This window comes from Rutilus rutilus (assembly GCF_951802725.1).
Source record: "Rutilus rutilus genome assembly, chromosome: 16".
In the NCBI taxonomy this organism is placed as follows: domain Eukaryota; kingdom Metazoa; phylum Chordata; class Actinopteri; order Cypriniformes; family Leuciscidae; genus Rutilus; species Rutilus rutilus.
The window spans coordinates 3,826,138-3,851,054 of record NC_140224.1 but is presented as its reverse complement, the minus strand read 5'-3'; the positions used below and the strand labels follow the sequence as shown (position 1 = coordinate 3,851,054).

The 24,917-nt window shown below is 40.9% G+C and overlaps 2 protein-coding genes across 2 annotated transcripts in view; both read left to right on the top strand.

Moving 5' to 3' along the window:
* LOC311305681 (uncharacterized protein) overlaps nt 1–24,917 on the top strand; it is a gene marked incomplete at both ends in the record, with an annotated part of 309,017 nt that overhangs the window by 48,235 nt on the left and 235,865 nt on the right. The gene's annotated exons all lie outside the window — the stretch shown is intronic.
* Nucleotides 19,909–24,228, top strand: LOC311305669 (alpha-sarcoglycan-like; the record flags this gene model as incomplete). Its single annotated transcript, XM_084433483.1, has 5 exons — nt 19,909–19,997; nt 21,166–21,253; nt 21,326–21,534; nt 21,630–21,656; nt 24,006–24,228. 5 exons carry the CDS (start codon nt 19,909–19,911, stop codon nt 24,148–24,150), a joined length of 558 nt encoding a protein of 185 aa, XP_084289609.1. The 3' UTR covers nt 24,151–24,228.

Genomic DNA, 24,917 nt, shown 5'->3' with positions numbered 1-24,917 from the left:
CCTCACCTAATTATCTAGAATACTGTCTAAAACTTGATGGCTGCTCTGTCAAGTTTTCGTCGTCGGTTAGGAACCTGGGTGTGCTCTTTGATACCAATCTGTCATTTGAAAGTCACGTGTCTAGCATCTGTAAAACCGCATTTTTCCATCTTAAAAATATATAGAAATTATGCTATATGCTCTCATTGACAAATTCAGAACAATTAGTTCATGCGTATCTTCATGACCTCAAGGCTAGATTATTGTAATGCTCTACTGGGTGGTTGCCCTGCACGCTTAATAAAAAAACTACAGCTGGTCCAAAACGCAGCTGCTCGAGTTCTTACCATAACCAGGAAGTATGACCATATTAGCCCTGTTCTGTCAACACTGCATTGGCTCCCTATTAAACATTGTATACATTTTTTAATATTTCTGATTACTGACAAAGCACTAAATGGTTTAGCTCCGCAGTACTTGAGCGAGCTCTTAACGCATTATAGTCCTTCACATCTATTGCGATCTCAAAATTCCGGCCAGTTGATAATACCTAGAATATCAAAATCAACTGCTGGCGGTAGATCCTTTTCCTATTTAGCACCAAAACTTTGGAACAGTCTTCCTACCATTGTCCGGGAAGCAGACACACTCTGTCAGTTCAAAGCTAGATTAAAGACGCATCTCTTTGACCTAGCATTCACATAACACATTATAGACTTCTATAATTTAATGTTAGGCTGCATAGATTAGGTCAGCCGGAACCGGGAACACCTTCCATAAATCCTGATGTACTCGTTACATCATAAGAAGAATGGCATTTACGCTAATTTTAGTGTCTTTGTTTATCCCGAGGTTTTCCCGCAGCCTGCCGGATCCAGATCTGACGAAGGATAAAATTCTGTATCTTGCTGTATCTCTGGCTTGGTTTGTTGGGAATTACAAACCTGCGCACATATATTCAAACGAGCATACCAATAGACTGAACTCGTAATACGCATGTGCACGCCATCAGCGTTCTCACAGGTTTCGCGTTTAAAGTCTGTGTAGAGTTTCCTGTTAAAACGGTGTCGTTTTAGCGGCCCCCAAGTTAGTAACTAATGATCGTTGCAATGGAAGTGAATAAATCAAATTACCTTTTGCTGGAAAATAACTTTATTCAAGAACTGCTATAAAGCCAAAACAATCTCTGTTACTTTAAACTATCCTTGTATCTCTGTAAAGCCGCTTTGGAACAATCTACATTGTTAAAAGCGCTATATAAATGAAGATGACTTGACTTGACTTGACTTAGGCCTACTTTGCTTAAGATATATGTATAATATTTCTGATTATGGCATAGCTTTCTCCCCACCCAATTAGACTAATAAAGTAATGATTAAAAAGCTCAAATGCTTGATCAAGGGCCCAGCCCCGGCCGAGGATAGTGGCGGGAAATATCGGCCTGACCCGGCCCGCGGGAGTCTCTGTGTGTTCCAGGTCCCTCCAGGATCAAGGAAACGCCGGACGCAGATCCTGCTGAACCTGAGTCGGGGTGTGTGTGTGTGTGTGTGTGTGTGTGTGTGTGTGTGTGTGTGTGTGTGTGTGTGTGTGTGTGTGTGTGTGTGTGTGTGTGTGTGTGTGTGTGTGTGTGTGTGCCAGGCCAGGTCTAGAAGATCTGGAGTCTCTGTGTGTCCCAGGTCCCTCCAGGATCAAGAGTTTCCGCCTGTGCCAGATCTCTCCAGTTTAGATGACAGTGAGTCATTATTACTATGGTGTATTACCATCTGTTATTTTCTTTGTTCTATTCTTCTTATTACTTTCGGTTTGACATTAACTGCTTAAAAATCTGAGCATGATATTTGTTGTACTATTTTCATCTTTAATTGTATTGATTGGTTGGTGCTGCTCTAATAGTCATTCACAGAGATGTTTCTTCATTTTAGAAAAAGCTAAAAAAGGAAGAATATAAAAAACTGGCATCGGGATCCCATGGCATTGTCCATGAAGGAATTTAAAAATTAGATGACAAACAAGTATGTTGCTCTTTTCCTCAAACTCCCCATTTGAGATTATATAAAGAACATGTCGAGGCAGCCCTCGTGTTCTGAATCGTCTCAATAACTCTCTGAGGTAACCCGGCTGCGCTCAGATTCACCCTCTCACAGGTCGCACGCGATGAGAGGAGAGACCTGCTGCTCCACATTATTAGTCTCTTCGCTAACATGTGAAGCATGTAAGAACAAACTCCTCCCTGCCGATTTATGTTGGCAATCGCCGTTGTATTGTCTGTCCTGACCAATACGTGATGATTCTTGAGAAAATGCACAAAATGTCTCAGAGCTAGAAACACTGTCAGTAGCTCTAGAAGATTGATGTGCTTCTCTCTCAGTGCCGGAGACCAAACTCCTCTCACTGTTCTGCCCTCGAACACTGCGGCCCAGCCTGTGAGTGATGCATCCGTCGTCACCACTTTTCTCAGTACAATAGGACCTAGAGGGCATCCTGTCCTGAGAAAGGATGGGGCTCTCCAATGACAGAGAGCGCTCGCGCATTCTGGTGAGACGCGCACTCTGCGGTTGGGGCGAATGCCTTGTGACGCTGTCCAGTTCTGAAAATCTCTCATTCGCAGTAGTCCCAGGGGAACCACGGACACCGTTGAGGCCATCAGTCCTAGTAGCCGAAGACATCCTGAACGAGACTGATCTCCCTCTTTGAAAAAGGGAGAGGCAGCTTTGAATCGTCTTGATGCGATCCTCTGATAGGAAAGCTCGAAACGTCACAGAATTCAACCTGAGACCCAAGTAGACTATTTTCCGGGATGGAAATGAAATGCAAGTATCAAACGCGAAACGCAAGTAACTTTGTGGACGGGTCTTGGGCGCTGTTGCTATTATACCGGCGGGATAAATGACTCTTGCGCCCGACGCAAATCTAAAATGGGTTGGTCTGAAGTAGCTACATTATTCATAGGTGTGATTTGGGATACTGATCGACTGTCATCGCCAGTGTCATGGCCCATGCATATCGACTGTCACTAAAAATCAGTGGTAAAACGTGAGGAAATGCTAGATTTTCTTTATAGCTGACAAAGTTAAAGTCTAATGAAATACACTGACACCTTATTTTTGTCCTTTCAAAAGTAACTGAATGCCCTGCTACATATATTAGCCTACAGTAATCATAATTGTATTAAAAACATATAAATGTACATGTATATGTATAATTATGTCATTATAAAATATATATTTGTTTATATACACACTATAAATGCATATATTTGAAAATAATAAATTTTCTGCTTAAAAAAAAAACCTAGATCTACGAGCCCCCTAAACCCACATAATAAAGATGGACAGTGACATAGAAATTTGCACAAATTAAGCATACGTTCCATACACTTGAGGTATTATCGAAATTTTAATAACGAGTGATTATTTAACAAAAGGCAAGTAAAACGGTCAGGGTTACATTTTAGACACACACACACACACACACACCTCTGAAGCGATAGAAAAGTCCTCGGGACCGCATCACTCGCAAGACGCATTGCTGTACAAGGCTGAAGTCCACCATTCTCCAGTTGAATGGTTGTTACACACACATAGTTTAGATGTGTTGTGGTTGATGGCCAACCAATCGCCCACAGTCAGAGTCTAGCCCTGGCAGCATCGTGGGGAAAGTTCCACGTGGTGTCATGAATAATTAAGAGAAAGCGTCTTCTCATTGGATAAGAAAACTCAGTCACATGAATAATTATAAAACACCGATGAGTCATCAACGTACTATAGTGCTCTGTGACGTGGACACGATGAAGATTTTAAACCCGGAAGATGAAAATAGCAGAAAAAAAACAAAAATGTAACCATTTTCCCCCTACTATTAAATCTAACAGATGCTAACATTGTCTTCAATGGTGTTCAACACACATACCTCTGTTAAAATCTCAGAAAATTTGGTTTAGGGTTTCATGACCCTTTAAAATAGCATATGAATAACATGTGCAATGCGCCACTGACTTTAGACTAGGTTTTTCCTGGTCAGTGGCGGAATTGTTTTCTAAACCGGCAAAATAGCACCAGGGAACGTTTGCGCCGGAACACGCCTCCTCTTTTCGCTGAACCGCTACCGGGAGCGCAAATGCATTTCCTAGTTTCCCGACGTGCGTCTGTGGAGGGAAAAGTCCGCTGTGCGTCGGGTGCAAAATAGGAATGATACATGCGTCGGTGTACAAAGTCAATTGCGCTGGGTGCAAGATAGGGCCCTATGTCTGGTTTATTTTGAAACCTGATCTCTCCAGATGCGTCGCTAGTGTGTGTGTGTGTGTGTGTGTGTGTGTGTGTGTGTGTGTGTGTGTGTGCGTCGCTCTCTGCCTGCCGTTGGCACGGCGCGCAGATGAGAATATTGTCCAGATATGATGAAACCCTGAGCCGTAATAACCTCAATGGAGTCAGGGCCACACACTTGCTGAATACTCGAGGGGCTAAAGCGAGGCCAAACGGTATTCTCGTAAACTCGTATGCTGTGCCCTGATAGGCGAACCTCAGATATTTCCTGTACGCAGGAAATTTGTTTGATTTCAGGCCTCTAATCGTTTGTGGCGACTTCAATGAAGATCAGCTTTCTCATTGCAACAAACCTATTCTCAATTTGTTTGAAGATAAAGGATACACACAGCTAATCAGCACCGGGACAACAGAAAAAAACACTCTTCTAGAACCTGTCTTTATAAGCGGCGCACACTCAAACGTCAGAGCAGGAGTTCTACAGACGTATTACAGCTATCATGATCCTGTGTAAAGTGTTTTAGAATAGATACATCAAATATATAAAAATCTGCATAGATCACACATGCAACGCTGCTGTAAGATAACATCTTTATTTAAAGCTGCAGTCCGTAGCTTTTCCTCTTTGTCGCCATCTCTGTTCGAAATCTGCAATTGCAGTTATTTGCAGAATTACGTGGGTTGTACATCGGCATGAAACAGCGCGGATGAATCCGATGTTTTGAGGTGAGTTTGCGGCTGTCAATCACCGCGCCGGTGGTGTGGATACTGTCATTCAGAATCACAGAATATACTTTTTGGAAGTATGACCAATATTAGAATTTTCAATGGAAAATGACGTCTGAACAAGTAACATCCACTTTTGTTCTGATCAACTAAGGGGAAAAAGCATTGCAGTAAATCGCGCTGATTAAAGATCGCTTATCATATCATGTCAAACCGTGCAAATCATAGAAGAGCAGTTATCAAACAAATAACAATCATAGTGCTATGAAATAAACGGTGTATGAACGGAATCCTTGTTAAGCATAAACGTGTTATAATATAACATAATATAAACATCTTACGTCAGGAAAATTTTCACTTTACCGATCTGATTCAGATCCAATACTTGACAACGGAGGAGGCGGGTTTGATTTTCTGGGAGTAGAAAATTCTCTCTCATAGCTAGCCCAAAATAATTCATATTTACCATAATAGCAAAACGAGAAAGGCACAACAAAGGAAACTCCGTAACTGTGTAAATTAAGCGAACAAGTGCGCTACTGTTGCATAATTAAACTATTGAAATGTCTTACCTGTCTAGCAAAATAAAGCCGTCTCTGCGTCCGTTTTAAACCCCTTTAAAACACGGAGTTCACGCCATCCATAGATATATACACGCCATCTTTCAAAAGCCCTGCCGATGTTTATCCTTGTTTTCGTAGGGGCCGGTTGCAGTCTCTTTTTTTTCTCTTGCCACTCTGAAGTCTTTTGGGTTTTACAACGGGTGAATCTCCAGTTGTCACTGGTGATTGTCGTTTGAAACATTCTGGATCCGCTATAAGTTTATTATTTCAAGTGCTGTGAGAAAAGGCTATAAATCTCCACCTCCAACATCCTCACACGCAATATAGCCTGCTAGCCGGCACTCCTTCTTTATGTGGACAGATGTGACGTAATGACGCAAAGACATGCTCGAATTTCCCGCGGAAATCCACCAGTACCACTGGAATTAAAATCATTATTAAAAGCTAACCGATTTGAATCGAGCTACGGCAAGCAGAGAGTTTTGAACACTGGCTGGTTACGTTTTTATTATTATTATTATTTTGGATCATTTTTAACACAAAAAAAGTTCGGGACTGCAGCTTTAAAGACAAAATAATGCTAATACAAATAAATTTAATAAATGTATACCACTAAATTGTTCACATGTTGTCTACTTCTTGTGTGTGTGTGTGTGTGTGTGTGTGTGTGTGAATGTGTTTGATATAGTGTGTGTGTGTGTGTGTGTGTGTGTGTGTGTGTGTGTGTGTGTGTGTGTGTGTGTGTGTGTGTTAGATAAGGAATGAATGGAGAGTGAATGTCTTTTCCAAAGATCGCCACCTTGACGTGGTGGAAAGGCTTGTGTGTTCCAGTGATCCCAAGAGTGAGTAATTCTGGAGTTTTTACTCAGTTTGACTTACTTAAGGGTGAGGTTCCAGACTAAGTGCGATCCAAATGGGCATTAACTAAATAAAATAATTTTTGAAGCATAATTACTTGATTTTGTCTTTCTTGATCCACACACACAGACATGCTCACTAACTCACACATGCACACACTCACACACACACACACATACACAGAACACACATACACACTAACTCGCTCACACACTCACTTACACACTCAGAGTTTATATGAGTTTAGAGTTTATAAGTTTAAATGAAGTAGTTCGTTATTAGTTTTATGTGTTAGAATAATCAATAAAGTCTTGTTTGTATTTTAAAGAGAAGTGTTACTTGTGTTATGTGCTTACGAATTTAATGTCTTAAACTGCTGATCTAAGTTACCTTGCTAATAAATGGAAGCTTTAGCTAAGTTCTGCCAGAAAGACTCAATCACTATGTCACTTATTACCTCATCTCTATCCAATCACGTCTTTATACTTTCTGTATAAAAGATAGGTACTTACTCATGTTTGAGTTCGCAGATGCTGACACGACAACAACCTCCATCCTCCCCACCACCACCAGGATGGTCCTGTCCATACCTTCTAGGGGGGTCGGCTGCGCCCCTGCCTTCGTCTTCAGGCAGGAGATGCAGATCCGCTACCCTCGGATTACGAGCTATGGACGGGGCCTATGCCAAAGAACTTTACAATGCTTGCCGGGCTGCCAATAAATATATGCTTTGTTACATCACTTTATCTTCCGAGTCTTTCTGGTAGAAATAATGTTTCACTATCCACCTTATTCTTCTCTAAACAATGGGCGCTGCCATAACGACGACTCCGGTTCCCTACTTCCGGTTCGTAGCGCTTGACCTGTACTAGTAGCGAGAGAAGTTCAATTTTAACGCTAACCACTCTAAACGTTTACTTTATTGAATGTATCTGATACGGAACCGGACATGGGCATTATCTTATGCTCGAAACACTCAGTTTCTAAAAAGTTTGAAATCTTCTTTGAATTGTTAAAACAAATAACAACAGCACACGAGGAGCTTGAACTCATTCTCTCGCTGCTAGTACAGGTCAAGCGCTACGAACGGAAGTAGGAAACCGGAGTCGTCGTCATGGCAGCGCGCATTGTCAGCTCTTGGATTATTCTGACAATAATCCAAGAGCATTGTAAAGCTCATATGATAAGTGCAGAAAACGCCTCGGTTACGACTGTAACCTCGGTTCCCTGAAGAGGGAACGAGCGTTGCGTCGAGAATGACGCTATGGGGAACGCTTTGCGTGATGACGTCTTGAAGCACATGTAAAATCAGTCCAATGGTGTGGCGGAACGTCAGAGGCGGGTGACGTCACGTACCAGGAAGCTATAAAAGCCGGCCCGAAACAGAAAACGAAAGCTTCGTAAAAGTCTGAAGTCGAGCTGACAGGCATGAAGGAGATATGGCAAGGCGACGCAACGCTCGTTCCCTCTTCAGGGAACCGAGGTTACAGTCGTAACCGAGGCGTTCCCTTTCAAGGGAACTCCCGTTGCGTCGAGAATGACGCTATGGGGAACGTCTATACCAACGCCTCCATAGCTACGAATGTCTGTCCTGTGTGTAATCTGGAGAGCAGCACTAGGAAGACAAAACATGAGACCCTGGAGCAGAGTCTAGATCCAGAGAGTAAAACCTGACGAAAGTGTGCGGTGAGGACCAGCCTGCCGCATCACAGACGTCCTGTAAAGAAACTCCTGAAATAAGGGCCTTAGAGGCCGCCATACTCCTCGTCGAGTGCGACCGGACAGCCAAAGGAGAAGGCTGCCCAGCCGCCTAATAAGCAAGTGAGATAGCCTCGACCACCCACTTGCTCATCCTTTGCTTAGACACTGGACCTCCTTTGTTAGGGGACCCAAAGCACACAAATAATTGATCACTTTTTCGCCACAGGGCAGCTCTGTGGACATATGCGTCTAACGCCCGCACAGGGCAAAGCAAATTATTAGCCTCCTGGTCCGCATTTTGAAAGGGAGGAGGACAGAAGGCCTGCAGAACAATAGGTCTGACCACATTAGTGGGGACCTTGGGGATATAGCCCGGTCTCGGATGAAGAAATGCTTTGATCATACCCGGAGCAAACTCCAAGCATGACGGAGCAACCGACAACGCTTGGAGATCCCCTATTCTCTTGAGAGAGGAAATAGCAAGAAGGAAAAGAGCTTTCAGCGTTAAAAACTTCTCAGGAACCTCCTCAATTGGCTCAAAGGGGGCCAGGGACAAGCCTTGTAACGCAATGGACAAGTCCCATGGTGGCACCCTAGAGCGAACTGCAGGCCTCAGCCTCCAAGTGCCACGAAGGAAACGAGATATCAAAGGGTCTTTCCCCACAGACATTCCACCCAAAGGAATGTGGTAAGCACCTATGGCCGCCACATAAACCTTTAAAGTGGACGGGGTTAGACCTGCTGTGAACCGGTCCTGCAGGAACTCCAGCACTGTACCAATTGGGCAGTTAACTGGGTCCAACCGACGGTCACTACACCAAGAAGTGAAGACTCTCCACTTCAGGGCATAAAGTTTCCTCGTGGAGGGAGCTCTGGACTGTAGAATGGTCTCAACAACCTCAGTTGAGAGACCTGACTCTATGAGCTGGGCCCCCTCAGAGGCCAAGCCCACAGGTTCCACAGTTCTGGGCGGGGGTGAAATATTGAGCCCCCTGCCTGGGACAGAAGGTCTCTCCTGACGGGTAACTCCAGAGGATGCCCGTCGAGGAGGGAGACCAGATCGGGAAACCATACTCTGCCCGGCCAACGCGGGGCTATAAGAAGCAGGCAAACCCGGTCCCTGCGAACTCTCTCCAGAACTCCCGGGAGCAGAGCAACTGGGGGAAAGGCGTACAGACGTAGCCTCGGCCACGTCTGAACCATAGCATCCAGTCCAAGAGGAGCTGGATGCGTGAGGGAGAACCAAAGTGGACAGTGAGACGTCTCTCGAGACGCAAACAGATCCACTTGTGCTTGGCCGAACTCCCTCCATATAAGCTCCACCACCTCGGGGTGGAGCCTCCATTCCCCGGGCCTCGGCCCCTGCCTCGACAGAGTGTCTGCTCCTATATTCTGGACCCCGGGGATGTAAGCTGCCCTGAGTGACAGTAACTTCCCCTGGGACCACAAGAGGATATGGCGTGCCAAGTTGGATAACGGGCGCGAGCGCAAACCCCCTTGGTGGTTGATATAGGCGACTACCGACGTGTTGTCCGTATGTACTAGCACATGGTGTCCCCTGAGATCTGTGATAAAGCTCCTCAGAGCCCGGAAGACAGCTAACATCTCTAGGCGATTGATATGCCAGGAACGATGATGGTCTTCCCACAGACCTTGAGCTGAGCGACCCTCCAGGATCGCTCCCCAACCCGTGAGGGAAGCATCCGTCGTTATCAGTTTGCGACGACAAGGAGCTCCCAACACTGGGCCCTGGGACAGGAACCAAGGTTTCTTCCACATAACCAGGGCACGTAAGCATCGCCGCGTGACCCTGATTGTGCGAAATGGGTTGCCCCTCGGGGAAAACCCCCTGGTCCTGAGCCACCACTGCAGGGGCCTCATGTGTAGCAGTCCAAAAGGTATCACGTTGGAAGCTGCTGCCATGAGACCCAACAGTCTCTGGAACTGTTTGACAGTGAGTAGCTGGCCTAGCTTTACACTTTTCACAGCTGCAAGGATGGACTCTATACGTGGCGGTGACAGGCGCGCCTGCATCGACACTGAATCCCAAATTACGCCTAAAAAAGTGGTCCTCTGGAGTGGAGAAAGCACACTCTTCTTGGCGTTCAGCCGTAACCCCAACTCTTTCATGTGGGCGAGAACAACATCTCGATGTTGAACCGCCAACTGATGCGACTGAGCTAAAATCAACCAATCGTCGATGTAGTTCATGATGCGAATACCCTGGAGGCGCAGTGGCGCCAGAGCTGCATCCATGCATTTGGTGAAAGTGCGGGGTGATAAAGCTAGGCCGAATGGAAGAACACGATATTGGTATGCTTTGCCCCCGAAAGCAAACCTCAGGAACTTCCAATGACACGGACGGATGGAAATATGGAAATATGCGTCCTTGAGGTCTATCGTGACAAACCAGTCCTCGGACCTGATCTGTGGCACGATCTGTCTCAATGTTAACATTTTGAACTTGAGCTGCATGACTGACTCGTTCAGAACTCGAAGATCTAAAATGGGACGCAATCCCCCGTCCTTTTTCGGAACTATGAAATACCGGCTGTAAAACCCGGTTTCCCTGTTGGAGGGAGGTACATATTCTATGGCCCCTTTCTCTAACAGAGTGTTTACTTCCTGTTCCATAACCAGAACCTGCTCGGGGCCCACCACTGTGGGCAGGACCCCCATAAACCGAGGTGGGCGTTTTTTGAATTGTATCTGATACCCTTTTTCCACGGTCTGCAGGACCCAACGAGAAACATTCGACAGTAGCTTCCACGCTGTCAAAGATTCTACTAGAGGTACCAGCCTCTCGAGACTGGTTTCTGGATTTCGTTGTTGTTGAGTAGTCAGTTCGTCGCCCTGTAACGGCGCACCGGCAGGGAACGACCGAACAGACTGCTCTAACACCCTCCTCGGAGGGGGCGGGCATCCCGAGGCCACTACGTTTCCGGGTGGTCCTTGAGATATGTGCTCGCCGGAGACCGCTGCGCCCTGTAACACCTGAGGCGGCAGGGTTGGCAGAACGGTCCCCTGAGGGTACCGAAGAGAGACGGGCACCGTAAAAAGAGGTGTTAACCGCTCTGCTTCGGGGGGGACTACCCTCATTTGTCCTGAGCCCTCGGACGTCAGGATTTCTTACCAGCAGCCTTCTTGGCGGTAATAACGGTCCGCAGATCCGCTCTACCCCTCGAAGACTGCTGGGTTTGAGCGCGCCCTCCGTGTCCCCGAGATTTTTGTGGGGGAGCACGGGAGGACACACTCTGTTTCTGAGTGGCACGGTGCTCAGCGCTCTTTTTAGAGGAGTGAGGCTGCTCCCGCTCAGCAGCCTCATAGAAAGAACGGCGGGGGAGAAGTTTTTGGAGAGCAGCTGCTTGCTTAGCGGCTTCTTGTGATTTTGCTACCGCAACGTTAACTGCATCGCCAAACAAACCAACAGTGGAGACCGGAGCATCTAAGAGGACATGCTTTTCTTTATCCTTGATATCACTTAGATTGAGCCACAGATGCCTCTCAGTGGCCACCAGGGCTGCCATGGACCGCCCGATAGATTTAGCGGTCTCCTTGAGACAGATCTCCCTGAGAGACAGATCTGTGGCTCTGCGTAGTTCGGCCACAGTGTCAGGACCAATCCCCCCGCCCTCCTCTAAATCCCCCAATAATTCAGCCTGATAGGCTTGCATGATTGACATCGTATGCAGACACGCTGCGGCTTGACCAGCGGCTGCATATGATTTATGAACCAGGGAAGATGTCACTTTAACTGGCTTAGAGGGGAGTGTAGGAGCCTTCAGGGTAGATGCCGTTGCTGGAGAGAGATAGCCCGCAAGCGTCTCTTCCACCTTCGGCATCTCCCCATAACCATACTCTTTATATTTATATATTGAGGAGTAGTGTGATGTTTGTGGTGTATAAACTCTGTAAGACACTGGTTTCCCCCACGATCTCGACACCTCGGTGTGGAGATCGGGGAAAAACGGCAGGCTCCTACGCTGGGGCTGCGCACGAGATGGCAGGAAGCGTTCGTCGAGCTTGCTTTTCGAACGAACGTCCTGCCTATCCTCTGGCCACTCAATTGAAAGTCTGTCAACAGCTCTAGTAATAACATCAAGCAATTCTTCAAACGCATGAGACTGAGGTGGCGAATCCTCAGACTCAGCATCAATACTCACAACATCCAACTCCTCAGAGCTGGAAAGTTGCAGTACTGGTGCCTCCATCGGGGGGGAAGAAACCGCCGCGCGTGCTTCCACACCCTGATGAAAGGCACTGGATCTGTCAGTAAGAGGCTGAGATAAGGCAGAGCCCGTCTCAACATCCACTGACAGATCCATTTGCGAACCCCAGGTCTGAGATCGCCGCCGAGCCTCAGCTGCGGCGGGACCCGAGCCCTGGGGAACGTGGTCGGGATTGAACCGAGCCAAACGGGATCGGAGCGTACGCAATGGAAGCGCACAGCAATGCACACAGTCACCACCCTCGAGTGCTGACTGGGCATACTCCTCTCCCAAACAAACAACACAAAGAGTGTGTGTGTCACCTCCCGTTAAATAACGCGGGCAGGGATGGACACACACTCTATACTGCTGCTTGCTCGCCATACTGAATAATATATATATAGTTATATAGACAGACAACACCAAATAAACAGACAGATTCAACACAGAGCGCAACTGAAGACTCAGAAAGCTTTCGTTTTCTGTTTCGGGCCGGCTTTTATAGCTTCCTGGTACGTGACGTCACCCGCCTCTGACGTTCCGCCACACCATTGGACTGATTTTACATGTGCTTCAAGACGTCATCACGCAAAGCGTTCCCCATAGCGTCATTCTCGACGCAACGGGAGTTCCCTTGAAAGGGAACTTCTTGTGTGAACAACACAGCAGGATGTTTGTAGGCTGTATGTAGTTTCTGGAGCATGCACTTGCATTATATCGGCTTACAATAATGGATAATTTTTCAAAAATCTCTGTGGAAAGAAAGTCAGATATACGGATGGCGGATGGCACGAGGGAGAAAAAACTAATGATTTTTTGTTTTGTTTTATATACTGCAGTGGATACTTACTAGTGATGGGCTTGTTTCTCTGTTGGTGCCTGTTCTGCTCCGTAAACATTGTTCCAAATGTTTGATCTAAAAAATATTAAAAAGTGTGTTAATTATTACCTGTGTGTTAACAGACTATTGATCTGGGTGACATAGGACCATTTTTAACGTGTTCCTTAAAGGAGAACTCCGGTCAATTTTAACATTGAGCTCATTTTTTTGTAAATTTGGAGTGCTGTCAGTACAGAGAACAACGACAAAAATCGGTGTTGTCTACACTGGAACGATATGAGGGTGAGTATAATAACAGAATTTTCATTTTTGGGTGAACTATCCCTTTAATAATCTAACCACTTGCAAATAGATCCTCGTCTCTCCTCGTTTGGACCAAACCCTGACACACAGTCATTGCCAAAAATATTCAAGAAAAAACAACTGATTTGAGTTTTGCTTTCAACAGTCCTGTCTGGATGCCCAGTGATTACAGTAGTGCTGGAACTGCATACCACTGTTGAACTCACAATATCACATGACAACAGGCATTTTAACGTCACTAGCTCAAAGCTTCTTAACTATTTAGATTGTCTTTGTGATGAGAGTCATGAAAAAATGTGCAAAAGTGCGTCATTAGAAATTAAAGTCATGTATGTGATGCACAATGCAGCTGTTTCATCTACAGCTGTGTCGTTCTTATGAGGTTCTTGCTGCATAAACTGAGCACATGAAAGATTTGTCATGCTACATTCATCCTGGAGATTAGATCATATTCATTTAAATTTTTTTATGATATGACCCCACGACCCTATAGTGTGGGGAATTGTGTTATTTTAGGAACGGTTCATATAGATTTTTGCAACTGGTGTTTTTTTACTTGCTAGGACCCCACTGAATACAAAACAACCTGTTTCCAATTTTTTTCTTCATTTTTAGTGCCAAAATTCAAGATGGCAGACAATATATGCAGAAAAATCACAGAAAATAAAATATATAATCTTGTCACTTCTATGAAGGCTTTAAAATGGTAAACTTTTTGATGAATGTATTCCTAATAAGGCAGACAAGTGAGACCCAGACTATTTTAAAAATATTTATTGTATTGTTTGCCAAAAAATTGGGCAAAAAAAAAAAAAAAAAAAAATGAAAAATGAAAAATGAAATAAAAAAAATAATCTGAAAAAAATGAAGAAAAAAATAATCTGCATTTTGTTTCATTATTGAAGAGTTCAACAAAACAGTCAGTCATTGTCACTCAAGTATTTATCCTCATCACTCTCACTGTCTGACTTTTCAATATTGGTGCATGTCTTCTCAGTATGGCAAGCCGTTTTAACTTTTATTTATTTCCAGGATATGAATTCTTGATATCAACAATTCAATTTTCACTAGTTAAAACGATAGTTATTGATATCAGAAATTAGATTTCTACTAGTAACAATGGCAATCAGGAATTACATTTAGTAACAATGCTAATTCTTGATATCAGCATTTACATTTTCACTAGTTAATAACCCCTCTGGGCTTCTTCGGTCAAAAACGGACGAAAACTTATACATTTTTAATTTTTTTTCCTTCATCGGAATGGGATGACACTTGGTAACTTTTGTTGTATAAGCTATGCGAACACACACCAAAATCATGGACATGATCCGGATATGTTAAAGGGTCGTAAAAAAAATAGTCACACTTAGCTTCCTGCCGGTCAAAAATGACCGACAGGAAATGAATGGGAAATACGAAAAAATACGAAAACTCAGAGAAACTTTTGGTGGTACAAACTACAAATCAGCCACTGTGCAGAAAAAAAGTGCACAGCAATAAAGGGGTGACACTCTAAAACAACAAGAGTACAAATATGACACCCCCCACACACACACACCCACACCCACACCCACACACACAAACACAAACAAATTATGCTCCAAACTATATAAAAACTATATAATCATAACTCCAAAACCGTTGCAAGGAGAGTCAAAAGGTAGGTATCATTTGAAAGAACTCTTTTAAAATTTTTCTAAAATATAAATTAGATTACATTTGGACATTGTCCTGCCAAGAAACGGCTGATAAAAGACAAAAAAATATATATAATTTTTATTATGATTTTGCATATCTTTCTTATTTGTCATGGAATAACTCATAAAGGAAATAAGGTAGGAGGAAAATTCTTTTTTAGTGAAGTCCCTCTAGATGTTAGCTGCATCTGGATAAAAAAATAATAATTTTTGGATAAAGGAATCAAAAGTTACAGCATTTGGAAAAGAGAGAGCCTTTTTGTACAGTCTTTGACACCCCCTCATGGGCAATTTTTTCTCCATGAAGAATATCTTGTCATAAAAGCAATAGATTATGTTAATTTTGGGCTCATTTTAATTGTAATAATATGCTGTAAAAAATAAAGTGGCATTTTCAATTATCTGTGAATGCTTCATGAGCTGTATGATGTTTTTGACACATTGCAGTACATTATTTTATAGATTATGAAAAAAAGAAATTCTATTTATCAGCAAATAACTCAGCAATACTTAAGAGTTTTTCAAAGTGGATACATTCACTGTTCAGACTCTAAGCTTTCAAATGACATCAACTTTGTGTTAATCAAGGCAAGATTTTTGAAAAATATGGTGATGAATATTTTCGCAGCTAGGTGGCGCCTGCTGGCGGTACACTCGGTTTTAGAGGGATTACTCAGCACTCGTTAGGAGTTAAAACATGTAATTAGATGCATTTAAAAGCTGAGATCCTAAGCTTTAAAGTGATATATAATTTGTGAATTTATGAATTTATGAATATAATAGAAATATAATTTTTTATATCAATAATTACATTGTTACTAGTAAAAATGGCAATAATTACTGATATCAATAATTAAATTGTCACTAGTTGAAATGTCTATTCTTGATATCAACAATTGAATTGCTACTAGTAAAAATGTTCATTTTTGATATCTGAAAATGTATTTCTGATATCAATATAATTTCAGATATATAAAATGGCTTTCTTACTAGTAACAATCACATTCATGATGTCAGAAATTAACATTGTCACTAGTGAAAATGGAATTATTGATATCAAAAATGAACATTGTTACTAGTAGCAATTCAAATGTTGATATCAAGAATAGACATTTCAGCTAGTGACAATTGAATTCTTGATATCAAAAATAAGTAAGAATTGTATTTCTGATATGTGAAACTGGAATTTCAACAAGTAAGAAATCAATTCTTGATATCAACAATTGATTTTGAATGGCAGCCTATGGTGACATTTCACTAGTGAAAATACAATTACAGATATCAAGAATTATAGTTTTTACTAGTTGAAATTCAATTGTTGATATCAAGAATTATCATTTTAACTAGTGGAAATGTAATTCCTGATATCAAAAATAGCCATTGTTACTAGTAAAAATCTAATTCCTAATATCAATAACTATCATTTTAACTAGTGAAAATTTAGTTGTTGATATCAAGAATTCATATCCTGCGAATGATTAAAAGTCAAAATGGCTTGCCTATTGCTATTCCCAGGATATAAATGGTTAATATCAAGAATTATAGTTTTTACTAGTTGAAATTCAATTGTTAATATCAAGAATTATAGTTTTTACTAGTTAAAATTGAATTGTTGATATCAAGAATGAACATGTTTAATAGTTGAAATGTAATTCCTGATATCAAAAATTGCCATTGTTAGTAGTAGAAACATTATACCTGATATCAAGAATTATAATTTTAACTAGTTAAAATTGACTTGTTGATATCAACAGGGCTGGACTGGGACAGAAAATCGGCCCTGGCATTTTGGCCCAGACTGGCCCACTACATATGACCATAAACACCACCCATCTTTGCACGCCCTTGAATATGTTTTTGTTCAACTCCTATTCATTAAAACCACTAATGCCATGTAATGAGTGAGTAGGAACGAGTTAACAGGTGAAATAAGTACAAAATTGTAATTTATTAATACAATTGAACTATACTCCACAGTGATGCATCCAAAAAACAAGCTATAAGCTGCATTGGCATAGCAATACCAGTGTTTCCCACAGGATCTTGGGATCCCTCTAGGGGGGTTCGGGGGTTCGGGGGCATCCCCCCCAATGGGTTCCTACACTCATAGCCAAAGTGTTTTGAAAGTAGTTCTGCTTACCGCGGACTCTACACTTTCTCATCTCTCTCCTGATCCTCCTCATCAGCCACTGGAGCTGATGAAGGTCCTGCTGCTGCAGAAAACATATATATTTTGACACATTTTACAGCGTCTGCTTGAAGGGCCTGTATCTATTTTTCATGCTATTTCTCTGTACATTCCTTGCGTTTCTTCTCCATCTCTCAGACTATTTTGACAGATACACTGCACGCTCACTCAAAGCCCAAAAGGGGGAGGTGTTTAAAGATGTGATTGGGCCAGCCCACTGTCAATCAAGAAAACAACCAATGGGCCGCTGATCTACGGGTTTTCACGGGTTTCAAAAAAACTAACGCTTACTTTTTTTTTTGACCAATGCATTACACCGGCACTAACCCAGCGCCGTCAATTAAACAAAACGAATGGGCTGCCGATGTACGAGTTTTATGGGCCATTAAAAAAAAAAGTATTAGATGTATCGGCCCAAAAAGCACGTCGGCCCACTGGGCATTTACCCGGTATGCCAGATTACCAGTCCAGCCCTGGATATCAAGGATTCATATCCTGGAAATTAATTCCAATTAATTCTATCCTGGAAGTTAAAACAGCTTGCCATACCTCAGAGACTCTGAGGAGACATGCACCAATATTGAAAAGTCAGACAGTGACAGTGACAGTGAGAGTGATGAGGATAAATACTTGAGTGACAATGGCTGACTGTTTTGTTGAACTCTTCAATAATGAAACAAAATGCAGATTTTTTTTTTTTTTTTTTTTTTTTTTCAATGTTTCTATTTTTTTCACCCAATTTTTTGGCAAATGATCCAATAAATATTTTGAAAATAGTCTGGGTCTCACTTGTCTGCCTTATTAGGAATACATTCATCAAAAGTTTACCATTTTAAAGCCTTTATAGAAGGGAAAAGATTATATATTTTATTTTATGTGATTTGTCTGCATATTGTCTGCCATCTTGAATTTTGGCACTAAAAATGACGGAAAAAAATTGGAAACAGGTTGTTTTGTATTCAGTGGGGTCCTAGCAAGTAAATAAAACACCAGTTGCCCAGGCTGGAAAAATAATTTCCCTCTTCCTGCAAAAGCTCAAAAGTTTCATTTTGTTTATCGTTTCCTAGTAACAAAGGCTGGCTATCTTTCCCATCTTTCCATTGGCTTCATGTAATCCATTCTCCCCAATAATTTTCCATGTCATCTGATTGTTAACAGAATTATTGTGGTGAGCGCAGAACATTATTTTAATTAAAATGATTATTAGGTTATATGAAGGAAACTTTTAGCCTAATCAGTCAATGCGTTTTTCCGGGTATGCCAATAAATAGCATAATGGTGGTTACACCCATCATTGGTTGATAATCATGATAATTCATGTTACCCATGGTCATATTTATTACCCAAGTCAATCAGTTAATTAGAAAATGTATGTATATAATGATATACCTAACATATATCCAATTGAAATGTTTAAAATGGCGATTATTTGCAATTTTTGGTGATATGTTCGCCATCTTGGATTTTGGGCCTGTGCAGCCCGGGAAAAAATCGGAAACAGGTAGTTTTGCAAACTACAGGGTCTGAAGAAGTCAAAAAACATCATTTGCAAAAATCTATATGAAATGTTCCAAACACTTTATTTTGCTACATATGGCCCTGCACTACTAAATTGGACAGGCGGTTTGAAGAATGGATGGATGGAAAGATGGATAATTAAATTATACTGATTATATGAATTACATTTACATCATAAATTAACATGACCCATTATTCTATAACCGATGAGTATTGCATGCATAATGAATGCTTATTTATTAAACATTTGAGATTGTTATATTAACTGTCTCAGTATTTACATTTTTTTGTCAAAAATATTGGTTGTAATTTTTGTTCTAGCTATTTCCTAAAGTTAGGCTGCGTACTACGCAAACCCACAGCTTTTCCTGAACTTTTTTTATTCTCTTTGTCTCCTCTTACATTCTTTTCATTTAGAGTTTATATGTGCAAACAAAGGGAATAAGGTCATGTGGTTTAACTTGTTGTTTTGCACAGTGGTTTTATGTGACCCATAAATGCATTTTTGGGTGTGTGATTTTGTGTGAAAGCATTAAAACTTTGCTTATTCAACTTGTCTTGATTAATCATGCAGTGACCTCCAGTTTTTCCAAATGACAATAATTAAAATAACAGCTTTTGTATGTTTATGTGCATATCATTTGCTCATGGAATAAAGATGTGTTTATATTCAGTTGGTAATGTATTTGCACTTGCAAGATTTCCAAAAAATAAGGAAATGCATACATACGTTCGGCATCGAATGTGGGCACCCACGGGGAGAAACATAAATCGTTCATGTCAAATGAACAATTTACCTGCAGGTGATGAAACTTCAGACGTGAGAGCAGCAGACGCAAAGACTTCGCAGTTGTGAGAGATTGCTGTGGCCGATAAATGTCAAAATACATTTTTGTCAGGAATCTGAGCAGCTTCAGAAAAAGAAGTGTCACAAGGGAATATGATATGACATGTCACATAATTTTACTGATTGCACTGATTTAGCACAGGCGTGTGTGTATGTGGTCACATGATCAGATCACAAGTCTGCTGCACCTGCTGCCCAAAGGAATTTAGTAAACATGTGCAGGATGCTCAAAGAGAAGAGTGTGATAAGAAAAGACCATGGAAAAGACACAGACTGCGGTGAAGATACAAGAAGAGATAGAGGGTGAAAATGAGGGAGGGAGATGGAGGACAAATTCTTGTGAATAATACAAAAAATGATATACACATCACCTGAGCAGAGATAAACACACAGATATCCTGTAGGTGCAGTGCTTGAGTCTTGTGTGTGTGTGTGTGTGTATATATATATATATATGTGACTGTGTGTGGATGGAATCACACGGAGAGCAGGTGGATGGTTACTCAAGATCTTTACTGAGCCTGGAACAGACAGACTGGGACAAACAGGACCAAAAGCTGGTTAAAGGACAGTGCATCACGCATCAATGTTGCTCATAGATCTTAAATGAAATCAGAGATTCGGAGTTCACAAGCAGGTTAACACACACACTCTCATCACATTTCATCATCGCAAATAACACATTTGACTCGACTGATAGAGCTAGGGGCTGACAGGCACATGAAGTAAACTTGTGTGTAGTTTAAAAGTCCAACCTTACACTTGAAAACAATCTAAACTCAGTTTTTTTATGACGCAGCGCTTATTGATGCGACTTACCAGCAGCGAGAGATGTGAAACTCTGCTGGTGGTGACGTAGCTCCGCCCTTAATATCACGCAAGCAACTGCAAGGGACGCAACAGCCAATGTCGAGTTTTCCCAATTAATGCATGAATTTAGCAGCATTATTTAAACTCCGTTACATGTATATAGTAGTCAACATTTGAAGTGGATCAAAACCTTTCATCAAAGTTATATATGAATTACAACAATACCTGTTCTTGTCTTAGGACAACTTTGATGAACTTTTAAATTTGTTTGATGATCTGAATAATTTAAGTTTGACAAATATGCAAAAAAAAAAAAAAAAGGGAAAATAATTTTTCCCAGCACTGTATATATATATATATATATACCTTCCTGATTTTTTTAAAATTAGTCAAACTTACATTATTCAGATCATCAAACAAATTTTTATATTACACATTTTTGAATATCACTCAAGACGACCCAAGTAAATACAAAATGCAGTTTTTAAATGATGATTTCATTTATTAAGGGAAAAATGCTGTCCTAACCCTGCATGGCTCTATTGGCGCTTTTCCACTGCATGGTACAGTACGGCTCGGTTCGGTACGGCACGCTTTGGCGCTTTTCCACTGCACTGAAACTGGGATCAGACCCTTTTCCCAGTGTATGCTGAGGCTTGAGAGAGTGTGTGTCCGGAGGAAAGATCAGCGGAGACTGCAGCACCTGCACAAACCCCATCAACTGCATAAACTGGTGCCACACTGTCCTGGTGAGACACGACACATGGTGTTCTGTGTAATGGATAGCTCACCCTCACTCTTACATCTCGTTTCTGTACCAGTTGGATCTGTCCAAGCCTGTTCCTCGTGCTCCGGTGCCCACCGTGGGGTCAGGTGTCCTGGCGTGGGGTGGAGAGTTCAGTCCTCCAGAGTCTCCGCCCGACAGAGACTTCCTCCCCGACTACATCGTCACCGTCGTCGTTCCCTTTGCCCTGGCGTTGATCCTCTGTCTCATCCTGGCCTACATCATGTGCTGTAGGAGAGAGGGAGTGTATGTCCGCTTCACAGAGTCACAGAGTTTCTGATGCTAACGCTGTTTCAATGACCATTTCAACTTTCCTTTTCTCTTTGTCCTTGTTATTGCAGTCTGAAACGAAATAACAAGACCCCTGAGTAAGTACCCTATCCTGAATCACTTCATATCACTTCACAGGAACCGGCTTTTGTTTAAGGAAAGACACTACTGTTTTTCAGGCAATGGTTCATTTTGAGATTTAGGGCTTTTTTGCTTCCAATAACGTCTTCTTTCAGACTCTTTCCTAAATTGAGTTGATCAAACTTAAATAATTTTCATAGATGACACTATTTAAATATTTTATGTTAGACTTTTTAAATATAAATATGCATTACTCCTAATTAGATATGTTTAAGTAAAGTGAACTAAATTTAAATGTGTCATATCTATGAAGGGCCTGAATAATTTTTTAAGTGGAGTGGATACATATTTAAGTGCTTATTTCATTACACTTCATCTATTTGTGTTTAGATTTCAATTACAATACATATCTTTTTAAGGCTGTTTTCTCAATATAAGTCTTTTCAACAGATTTACATACACCAAACTTTAGTTTTATTCCTCTTTATTTTTAAGGTTTTTACACAGGGGTTTGTTTGTATATCATTTGCTTGGTTTATATCATAATTTATTCCAAACAAAACGGTGGGGAAAAAAGTTTTCTGATTTATGGAATGATAAAAAAGATATCCAAATCTCTTGTGTAAAAACTATGGAAGCTTGTTTCTGCCACAGAATAAAAAAATGTCATTGCAACTCTCACAATTACGACTTTATTTCTAAAAATGTGAGTTATAAAGTCCAAATTGTGATATATAAACTCGCTACTGCGGGAAAAAATATCAGAATTGTGAGATAAAGACTCACAATTAAAAAAATATATATTTTATTCTGTGGCAGAAACAAGCTTCCATTATAGAAATCTTTCATTTTAATATGTCAAAAATTAAATTAAACAAGAATGCTGAACTTGGCTTCATCCAGTGTTCAGATTTCTGTTCTGGAAATGTATGCAAATTAGTTCATATTTAACTAAATAATGGCACATTTGCATATTTTAATGTAACATTATAGACTAGAGAAATGTCTTAAAGTACTATCATTAACCAAGTAGGGAAAATATGGTAATATATCTATTAGTTGAAATGTTTACCCTATTCACCTTTGGTGTCTGCCTTAAAGGAATAGTTCACCACATCCGCCCCTCCCGATGCCATAAACTCTCTCAGCTTTAATGTTTAAACTGATAAAACTTAAAAAGAAGTGAAAATGATAAACTTCAGTTACGATGCAATGCTGGTCCGATTGTACAAGTGACAATTCCATCATGTCCCGACTCCTAAACGCGACGCTTGCCTTGTCCAGCGCATTTTGAGAGAGAGAGAGAGAAGACGCATGCACTGCTGAACACTCACGCGGTTTGTGAAATTGCGTCTTGGAGAAAGTTTTAAAATTATTGATTTGATTTTATAATCTGTGTGGATTCATTTAGGCTACTCATACAATCTACATGCTAAAGTGAATCAATGTTTGCGGGGGAATTTCCCGCATTATAAGTGGTAGACCTGCGGGAATTATTAAAATACTCATTTAAGTATTATCTGTTATATATTATTTATTTTAATAGTTCAAAAAGTACAATCAATGTTCAAATTTCGATTTTTTAAGAATTGTTGAAAGGTGTCTTTGGTAACACTTTACAATAAGGTTCATTAATTAGCATTAGTTCACCTTTGTTAAGATTAACTAATAATGAACAATAGGCCTACTTCTACAGCATTTACTAATCTTAGTTAATATTAATTTCACCATTTACTAATACGTTATTAAAATGAAAGGTTGTATTTGTTAACAAGTTAATGCACTGTAAAATAACATGAACAAACAATGAACAGCTGTATTTTTATTAACTAGCATTAAAAAAGATTAATAAATACTGTAACAAAGTATTTCTCATTGTTAGTTCATGTTAGTTAATACATTAACTAATGTTAACTAATTAACATTATTGTAAAGTGTTACCGTGTCTTTTTAATAAATGCAACACGTTCCCAAAGTCATGTGAAATAATCGTGTTACATAATCGTGATTTCAATACTGACCAAAATAATCGTGATTATGATTTTTTCCATAATCGAGCAGCCCTATCCCAAACCTGTATGAGTTTCTTTCTTCTGTTGAACACAAAAGAAGATATTTTGAAGAATATAGTAACCAAACAGTTGATGGACCCCGTTGACTTATAAACTATGGGAAAAATAAAATAAAAATACTAGGACCAGAAATTGTGTGGTTACCGCAGAAGAAAACGTGTATAAAGAAAGAAATTCATACAGGTTTGGAACAACATGAGGGTGAGTAAATGATGACAGAATGTTCATTGTTTGGTGAACTATCCCTTTAACTCAACAACACACATAACATACTTTCCTTTCTCCGCGTCTCAGTCTCCAGCTGTACCATCACCACACCATCCAGGACAACGCCAGCGAGCTGCGGAGGATGGCAGGCGGCGACAGGCTCACGGTGGATCCGCCTCGACAGTGCTTACAGCCACTCCTCATGGCGGAGCAGGCCATGGCCGAGCGCTGAGAAACATCACATGCTTTTAACTTTCACTATTTCTTTCTAGCTTTGTGTGTCTTTGAGAAATACTTCACCCAAAAAAAACCCGGTATGCTGCTGTTGTTTTTCATGAAACACAAAAGGAGAAATTTGGAGAAATCCGTATGCAGCTCTACAGACGGCTGTTCAGTTTAAAAAAACAAGGACAAAAAGCATTGAGCACTATAAAACAGTCCACATTACCTGTGCTGTGCAGTGAGGAACTGAACGAAACAAAGTCTGGTCTTCATGTAATGCTTTGCTTCATAAGTCATATTGATTGTTTTAGTAAGGGCCATGAATATTTCTTCAGTTTGCATTAGTCAAATCTGACCGATCTGCTTAACCCTCTGGCAGTCTTCAGTCATTTTAGATTTGGATTTGGAATTTTTTTTTTTTTTTGGTAGGCCTGTGCAATATGAAGACACACACTCACATAAAAAACATGATTACAATGGCAAATGGTGTTAAAAAATAGTCACACTTGTAATCTTCACTGTCAAAAATGACCACCATAGGAAATGAATTGGAAATACAAAAATAAAGATTTTTTAGGGTAAATCTACAAATTTATAATTACACAATGGTCATAACATGATTTTCTTTTTTTCTTCCACCAGATGGCACAAATCTGCCTACTATGTATTTGAAATACATTGGCTATGATCAGGCTTTAACTTAAACTCTGCATTAATACCAGAAGGTTAAAAAGCTCAAGTATTAGTGCTGATACCAATACAGGATCAGTTATTTCC